This window comes from Teleopsis dalmanni, chromosome 1 (assembly GCF_002237135.1).
Source record: "Teleopsis dalmanni isolate 2A chromosome 1, ASM223713v2, whole genome shotgun sequence".
In the NCBI taxonomy this organism is placed as follows: domain Eukaryota; kingdom Metazoa; phylum Arthropoda; class Insecta; order Diptera; family Diopsidae; genus Teleopsis; species Teleopsis dalmanni.
In genome coordinates this window covers 175017669-175026410 of record NC_051846.1, presented here as the reverse complement: position 1 = coordinate 175026410, position 8742 = coordinate 175017669, and the positions used below count along the sequence as shown (strand labels likewise).

At 30.0% G+C, this 8742-nt stretch overlaps 1 protein-coding gene across 1 annotated transcript; it reads right to left on the bottom strand.

Moving 5' to 3' along the window:
• Nucleotides 1-2865: 2865 nt before the first annotated feature.
• Nucleotides 2866-7437, bottom strand: LOC119670291 (1-phosphatidylinositol 4,5-bisphosphate phosphodiesterase gamma-1-like). The gene is made up of 4 exons (XM_038080495.1): nucleotides 6051-7437; nucleotides 5217-5694; nucleotides 4295-5151; nucleotides 2866-4233 (listed from the first exon to the last, which is right to left on the bottom strand). Exons 1-4 carry the CDS (start codon nucleotides 7326-7328, stop codon nucleotides 3136-3138), a joined length of 3711 nt encoding a protein of 1236 aa, XP_037936423.1. The 5' UTR covers nucleotides 7329-7437; the 3' UTR covers nucleotides 2866-3135.
• Between the last annotated feature and the right edge of the window lie 1305 nt (nucleotides 7438-8742).

Sequence of the window (8742 nt, the reverse complement as noted above, 5' to 3'; positions counted from 1 at the left end):
TTGAAAACTTTTTTCCTTATTATTCCACCATTAACATTGAATTATGTGGAATATATGCTAAGTGTTAAGGAAAAAATTAATAGGAAAGATCGTCAGGAAGCAGTGTTATTCGATGATGGTTTTGCTGTTGGACTGGCATACATACTAAAATTGCTCAATCAAATAAATGAATTTAATTCTTTGAATTGGTTTGGTATCGTACGAGAACGTTTTGAGACTGAACTGAAGAAAATAAAGGAAATGCTCTCGGATGTTAATAGTGGTACTAATAAAACCAACACGAATTCAAATATGAAGAAGAGTGAGAATGAAAAACTTCAACAAACTCTTGCATTAACTGAGAGACGTATTAATATCCATCAAATGGAATATAATTTGTTATATTATAATATAGGAAGCGCAAAAATATTTTTCTAGTGAATCTTGAAGAATATTTTCTTTTTGTTATTATTGTATTGTATATATATTATATTTAAAATAGTGTTTGGGCATTAAGAAAATCGAATCCATCGAGTATACTTGAATTCAAACATTTGAATCAAAAGCTTTAAATATTTCTTATTTTAGATTTGTTACCATACGTACTTCATATACAAATATGTATTATAACAAATGCTCAAACATTATTTGTTATTCGAACATTTTCAAGGACGCTGTGTCAAATGCTCCAATACAAGCAAACTCGAAAATCAGAATTTTCGAAACTTCAAATATTCCCCATAAAATTTGTAGCTTTAATCTATAATAATCAAGCATAGTGTTCAGAACTATTAATAATGTAAATTGGAAAACAAGAATTTCGTAACAATCTTCAAATATTCCAAACATAACATACTTTTTACTACTATTATTAATTTATTGTTTATTTAGAATAATAAAAATACGTAAATTTCGTAGCAATAATAATAAAGTAATATTCTCAATTTATTTAAACGCAAATTTTAGGTAAGATGTTATTTGCTCAACCTAAATCTAAAACTTAACAACTAATAAATTGTAAGAAAACTATATAATGATATATTTATTCCTCTTCCCTTTCCACACACCTCATCATAATACTTGTATTTGTCTTATAATCTTTTTTTGTGTCCTGGTTTATACATCACCATAGGTTTCAACAGCAACAACAAAAGTCTAGCCTCGCCATATTTTGTCGTTGATATTGACGAGCGGCTTCAAGAAACACGTCTTTTCCTAATGTGTGTCCAAACTGTAGTTCCTTTGGACTCCTTACCCACTCATGTAATCGTCTTGTATATCCTTTCATGTTATTTGCTTACAGGTCCCAACGGGTCACTACAAAAAAAGCAGCTTCGAGACGCTTTTTCGAATAATAGTGATATTTAATAATTTAAATTTACATCCTATTACTTGATATATATGGCAAGAACGGCAAATTAAATAAAAATCTAAAAAAGTAATCCTTTGGTTGGACTTGGAAATATTTATATCTAATTTATTTAGGATGAGATTAATGACTTACGAAAGTAGATGGACCGAATTTAATATAAATGTTTGCAGAATGCAAATCAAAAACTAATCTAAAAGTTTTTATCAAATTGGACCTTGGAATATAAATAACTAATATAAGAAGCTTAAACCCATTCATGATTACTTCTAAATGGATTGTTTTTCATTGTCCAAAGTACTTCATCTAATTTAAAGGTACTTCATTTTAGAATGGAAATCAAAAACAAATTTAAAAAAAAATTACTTAAAATGGCCAGTGGAATAAAGGTATCTACTACATTTAGGCTAAGCCTATCATATATTGCGACTCCCGAAGGTGTTAGTTGTTAATCGAGGTAGGGGTGCCTTATTTGATATAAATGACTTAAGATGAGTAAATCGAATAAAAATATTAACAATATTATTTGCACAGTATCTTGTGCTGTAAGTAGCAAATATGGTATTTGAAACATCAAATTTAAATATTCTAATTTAGTTAATACTAATATATAATCTAATAACCTTGCAGTGGAAGAGTTTTCAATAATAAGCTATAAAATATAATTCTGATAGATATAATAAAATATTCTGAAATAATATTTTTATGTATCCTTACAAATAATTTGGTATAAAGAATATAAAATATATATTAACATTAATAAAATATATTTTATTAAAACATATACATTAATAAACATCTTTAGATAATAAAAATATGTAATCACAAACAACATTTAGTTATAAGAAATTTGACACGACTTGTATAAGCTTTGTTATATGTAAATATGTTTCGCATAAAATACATAAATGTAATGAAATAAAATAATTTTATATTAAAAAATTGTAGTGTATAATGATATGCAATATTAAAAATTTTACTAAGTTTTCACATATAATTGTCACATTAAAATTTGCTAAATATTACACAAAAAAAAAAAATTATTTTATGAAGTACATTTTGCTTATGATGTACATACATCTAAGTTTCGGAAAACACATATATATATAATAAAAATTTTATATAGAATACAATACATGCAAAAAAAAATAAAATAAAAACATCGAAGTCTATTAGTTTATAAGATCATAAAATAATTGCATGAATGCACATGTATATAAAAATATAAGAAGATAGGTGTACAATAGGTGTATAATAATAACTGAAACTTAAAGATGCAACAAGATTAAGTAAAAATTAATTAAGAATTGAAGCCAATACATTACATTACATTATTTTGGAATGTTACAATTATTTTGCAATCTAACTTCAAGTATGAAAAATAGAGATTTATCAAATAAAAATTATTAAACATAGTATTCTTTTAGAGAGAAAATGTACGAAAATACATTAAATGTTTACTTCAAATTCACTTTTTTCTCTTAATGAGAAATATAGAAAAATACATTAAATGCCGCAATAAATTGCTTTGACATATAAAATAAAATAACCCAAGTACATCTTTTAGAAAAATATTAGACATACTAAGATTTAAGTATGGAAGCATGCATAGTAGTTTTGGTTCTGCCACTTATTGCATCTTTAGTTTCATTTATTCCTGACAATTCATTTCGTTATGTAAATTTTTTATTTACTCTTGATAAATGCATATTATATATTTAGTCCAACAATTATAGTCAATTAATTAGTTGCATATTTGTTCAGTTTGTGCTTTTGAATTAATTCAATCAATTAAATTCGAATGAGGATCTTGTTCTTTGTTTTACGTCAATATGTACTAGTAATGAAGCTAATTCTAATTCTTCGCTAAATTTATTACGCAAAGTCACGCTGCGATAACCAGTGCGTATACAGTTTAATGGATAACAAGCTTGTGCAATCAATTGTGTTTCAGCGAATATATCTTCGTCTTGTACCTCAAACCGCAATATAGCAAAGTGTGGATTAATTACTGCAAATTCACAAGATTCATTCCATACAGGATTAAAGCCATTTTCACTGATTTTCGTACGATGTTTCAGACCAGTATCGAAACTTGCGCCAACAACTTCAACAACCACTAACGGACTGTTCGATTTTCCACTTCTGAATAGATGTCGACCGGCTATTATGCGTATTGTTACAATTTTTTCCTCCAAAGTACTTATAGCAATTGGATTATTTGGGTCAAAATTTTCAGCTTGCATAAATTTTGGTTTTAATAAGTAACCACATTGTCCATTATCACGAAATTTAGCTTGATTTAACTGCATAGCTTTATCGCCAGTTTGGTAATTAAGTGCTATCATTTGCGAGCCTACATTCCAAAATGGCACAGGATTAAAATTAGAGGAGTCTAAACGTTGTCCTTTTGGATACACGCGACTTATTTGATTTCGATGATACGAAAGAAATAGCATTGTATTATGCTGTAGGAATTGCTTTTCAGCTTTTGTTTCTGGAAAGCTAGACATTTCATAAAACACCCAAGAGTGATCCCTAAATGGCACACTGCGAAAATAAATAATTAAATCCGACATTTCTTTAGCCACACGTGCTGAACGCTCTTTCTTACGACGCTCAGTTGATAGTTTACTAGCTATCTGTGCGGCATCTTGAATGGCCTTAATCCACTCGTACAGCAGCTCTTGATTATCAAAACCAATTATAAATGGATTTTGCATTGTTGGTGTTTGTATCTCTAGTTTCATCAATATGCCAGGCTCTTCAGATTCTGAAAGAGAAGCAACAGCTCCATTTATTTCTATCGAATCAGTTTTTGAGAAGTTATCGCTGTTGCCTTCATCGTTAAATAAATTATAGTCATCATTTGAAGAATCAATAACCTTTAAAATGAAATTCATAAGAGCATTGTTCAACTTAAATAAACTTTTTCAAATGTTTTACCTTTACGTAACTTGAAGGTAAATGGCATTGCATCATGCCACCATAATCCCCACGCCACCATGATGAGCTGTAGCGTAACACATTTGTTATAATGGCATGTTTTGGGAATGAAAGCTCATCTGCTTCTTTTGCCATATAACTATACAAGGCCTTGCAAGTAACACGATCATCTAAATTTGGATCCATATAACTAGAAGCTTCATTAAAATCATTGCCATTATGTTGCTCTAGCGAAGCTTGACAAGCAAGCAGTTTTTGTCGTAACACTTCTTGTGAAACTGGATATAAAAGCTTTACATTTCGGTATAGTGGATTGCGCATATAAAAGTTGACTAAACTAACTAAAGATTCAAATTGTGTCGTATCTACGACATATAACCGACCCTCCTGCATAATGCGACAGTGCTTTATTTTTCGGTTAATGGTAAAGGATATAACAAATGCATTGGTACTTTGAACAGAAGGTCGCACTAAAAAGGAGCCCACATCTAATTTAATTAATACTTGTTCAGCTTGTTCTTTAGTTGTATTAGGATGAAACCATTCCTGAGACTCATGTTTTTTAGGTTGTGGCACTGGTTCCTTCAATGTTATAGAAAATTCCGAACTACGTAGCATATTTTTACGATAGTAAACAATAAGTGAATAAAGTGAATCGAATACAAAATTGTCAACTAGATAATATTTGGTTGCTCCATTCTCATGCTTCAACTTAATGCGGCAATGATTAGCGCGATTTCTACGCCAAAAAGAGAGACTGTAATCACCCACAAATGTAGCTGATTCTCTAACTAAGAATGTACCATCGCCAAGATGCTTATATGCTTCTAAAAGTTGATCAGCCTCTTTACGTCCACCTATGATTAAATAAAAATCACAATTTTACGTATTATGTTGTATAATCCAATACATTTCCAATTACCTTCTAGTTTGCCATGAAACCAGTTTTCTCCAAAATGTAATTCATCATTAACGAAATTATCTTTTGACTTAGGCAATAGACTCGAAGATGCTAATGCTGAACCAACAGTTTCATCGTCATCAGCTCGATTTTGTTCATCTAGTTCTGAGGAATATATAAGCTCTTGTTGCGTCAGAACAAAATGATAGAGATTCCAAGATTTATCGACTGGATCTTTAAGATAAAGTTTACTTTCCTTAAGTATATTACGCACATTATCATTTTCATCACCGGTACCACCACCTAAAGAAGATCTACTACCAACGGTAGAGATTGTGCCAGTGGTATTACTACCGCTTGTGGAACTACCACCACAACTATCTTCAAATTCTGGTAATTTTTTATGTTTAAGTATGATTTTTTTTCTAAGTTGGTAGGGTGATGGAAGTTGTGACTCTGAACGATCACATCGTTGTGTTAATAACATATCACCGAATTCCTTAAGATAAAAAATAAGCAAGAAACAAATGATTATAATTTAATATTAAATTCAACCATTGGAGTATATTAAAAAGTTTTTTTGATTTAAATAAAATTATGAAATAAAAATTTTTTTTATATCGTCATACATTGAACTTTGCTTCACAAAACATTAATATGGTAAATATTTAGGTCGTGTGCGAGTTAGGCTAAGTTGCGTTCTAAATGAGGGAAATTCTAAGTTGTGTCGATAATGTATTGATGTGTCGATACGTGTTGATAAATGGTAAAATGTGTGCAGTGCAAAAAATCCCAAAAAATCTCCCATTTGGTTTAGCATCAACTTAGCCTAACTCGCACACGACCTTAACTTACCTCAATTAGCGCCTGCGCCATATTGCGTTGCTGCTCTAATGAACAATTTTGTTCAATAGATAAAATAACTGGAAATTCTGATGTAACAAATGCATGATCTTTAATCGTTTTTATCACATCTTTAAACTTTATTTTAGATGTCATTGTATGTCCATGGAAAATGTAGGGCAAATTGTCTGGTCCATTCCAGCAGTCCAATTCAATGCAACGACAACCCATACGTAATGCACGCGCATAAGCTTCGCAAGAAGAGTCACTTGAAAATTGGTCGCCAGTTAGATATGTATTATGAGATGAGGCTATCCAATAAGCTGACATAGGTTGTTTCATATCCATGTATACACGATCACTGTTCCGATCCCACAAATCATTTTGCTTTGAAAATAAAAAATCAATGAACTCAGAAATATTGAGATATGGCTCTTGAACTTCGCGCTCAATGTCCTGTATGAAAAATCTTATAAAATTTGATACTCCTGTATCATCCATTGTTTCTTTTTGTTCTTCAGCTAAGAAACGTTGAAATTCTTTTAATGTAACGATTTGTGAATCTTTTGAATAAGTGAATTTTCCGGGCGAAGTATAGAAGAAATCCTCCAAGTATTTAGGTGGTAACAATAATTTTTCATATAAGCGTGCGAAATCATCGAATATTAAATCGTTTTTGCGACGTACAATATCTTCTGGAAAGTATTCCATTAGTTTACTTGTTGTCAGCTTACAACTTATGGTAGACAAAAATGATTTAAGATCTTTAACAGTCACTTGTCGACCATCTTTCGACGATTGAGTGCCATTGTTTTCAATTGCATAATATTCACGCCTTAACCAGCGTTCAACTTGAAGTGGATATGAAGCATTAACGGTGTCCTGCACCATATAACGTAAACCGCGTACCCAATTTTCGGCTTCTTGTTCAGAAAGTGCAACAACGGAAAACGTTTTCAATTTAAAAGTATTTCCATATAAAACTACAAAACATTTAGCTGGTTCAAAACGTTTGCTATCATCTGAGCAATTTCGAAATTCTTTTGAACATTTTCCAACTCTTATTTCACGGATTTCACGTAACTCTAGTGAACCTTCAGCCTCCGTACGAGTATCTGAAGTTACTGGAGACCACAACAGTTGACGTGTCTCACGCAGCAGCATTAAACGCCTTTGTTCAGGTCGATGTTTTGGATAGAGTTTCGTCACTACCGTACCCCGTTCTAGCATAATAATAATGTGTTCCATTTCCCCTAAGGTTGGAACACTCATCGTACTAAAGCAATTCATATTGATTTTTAGTTGATTATTTGTAAGAATTATTTTTTTGTATATATATGTATGTATATATTTCCTGTTGCGTTTTAATCCTTACATACAGTTTAGTAGAGTTTCCATATTTTAAACTCTGAAGGCATTTAAGTTATAGCATTTAATAAATTTATTTAAGTATATTTATTTTTTATATACAATTTTTCGTTTAATATGCATTTAAAAATGAAAGTATCTATTAAAACGGAAGGCACTTTAGTGATAAAAAGTAAAACGTATGGTAAAAGTATGATTGTATGTGTATGGAAACATAGACGGAGTCAGTGATTGAAGGTAGATAATACGATATCATATATCACAAGGTTTTATGTGTATAAATACAAGTGATCATTAATGTAGTCACTGCATTAAATTTTAATATTGTTTGAATTGCTACACTGAAATAAAATACACCTGTTGCATAAAAAATATTTTAATGTACGATAGTGTTATAAACGTGACAATCCGCTCATGTTAAAGGTTTCAACGATGCTTCTTTTTATAACAGCGTTGTTCACAATAAGTTCTTTTTGTTCGTATACTGATTTATTAGTGCATGACTGAAATGGTATAAAATGAATTCACGATTGAATTATTGTTGCCTTTTTTACAAATATTGTTGTTATAACAACAATATTTGTAAATTCATTGTAGAATAAATATTTTCTAACAATGAATATTAAATTGTTCAAGCACTTATGATTCATCGGAACAGTTAGATGTACAGTTAGAACAGTTAGACACGTAGATGAATTGGTTTGTGTATAGAATGAAGATATTTATTTTCATATTATCGTTTATTGTTATGAATCAATATGTCCAGCTTAAACAGTAATTTGAATAGAGTTTTTCAACTTATTTTAATAATAATATAAATAATTAAAATGAAAATAATAAATAATAATTTATAATAAATAAATGCAAGGTTAATAGTATGTTTCACCTGGCTTCGTTAGACCAGTTAACTTACTTGAGATTGCTTGAATTAGTTGAACCTTATGTAAGTTTATTGGTCTAAAGAAGCCAGTGGAAATGTACTAATAAAGGCCCTGCTATCCTCTATTTTAATGAATGCACCATGAAATATTTGTTAACCGTTGATATCAACGATACAATGTTAACTTTTTGAGATTGTTTGAATTCTTGAATCTCAAGTAGGTTAACTGGTTTAACGAAATCAGTGGAAATATGCTTTAAATATGTTATAGTCAAAAATTGAAGTAGAAACTCAGCCTTACTACAAAAATAATTTTAAAAGAGCATTTTAACAATTTTTTAAATTTCTTCGTTTTAATTATAATAATATATAAATTTTTTTAACAGCAAAAAACTAAGAAACGACATTTAACCACTCCTACAAAAGTGTACTAAAACAATCGCTTTCATAAAATAC

What these genes read in the sequence shown, in the direction of transcription:
- LOC119670291 (XM_038080495.1), bottom strand. Translation starts at nt 7,328, where the DNA reads ATGAATTGCTTTAGTACGATGAGTGTTCCAACCTTAGGGGAAATGGAA. An exon ending in GTTTCATGGCAAACTAGAAG is followed by an intron (nt 5,152 to 5,216) that starts GTAATTGGAAAT and finishes ATTTAATCATAG; the next exon opens with GTGGACGTAAAGAGGCTGAT. An exon ending in TACCTTCAAGTTACGTAAAG is followed by an intron (nt 4,234 to 4,294) that starts GTAAAACATTTG and finishes TTCATTTTAAAG; the next exon opens with GTTATTGATTCTTCAAATGA.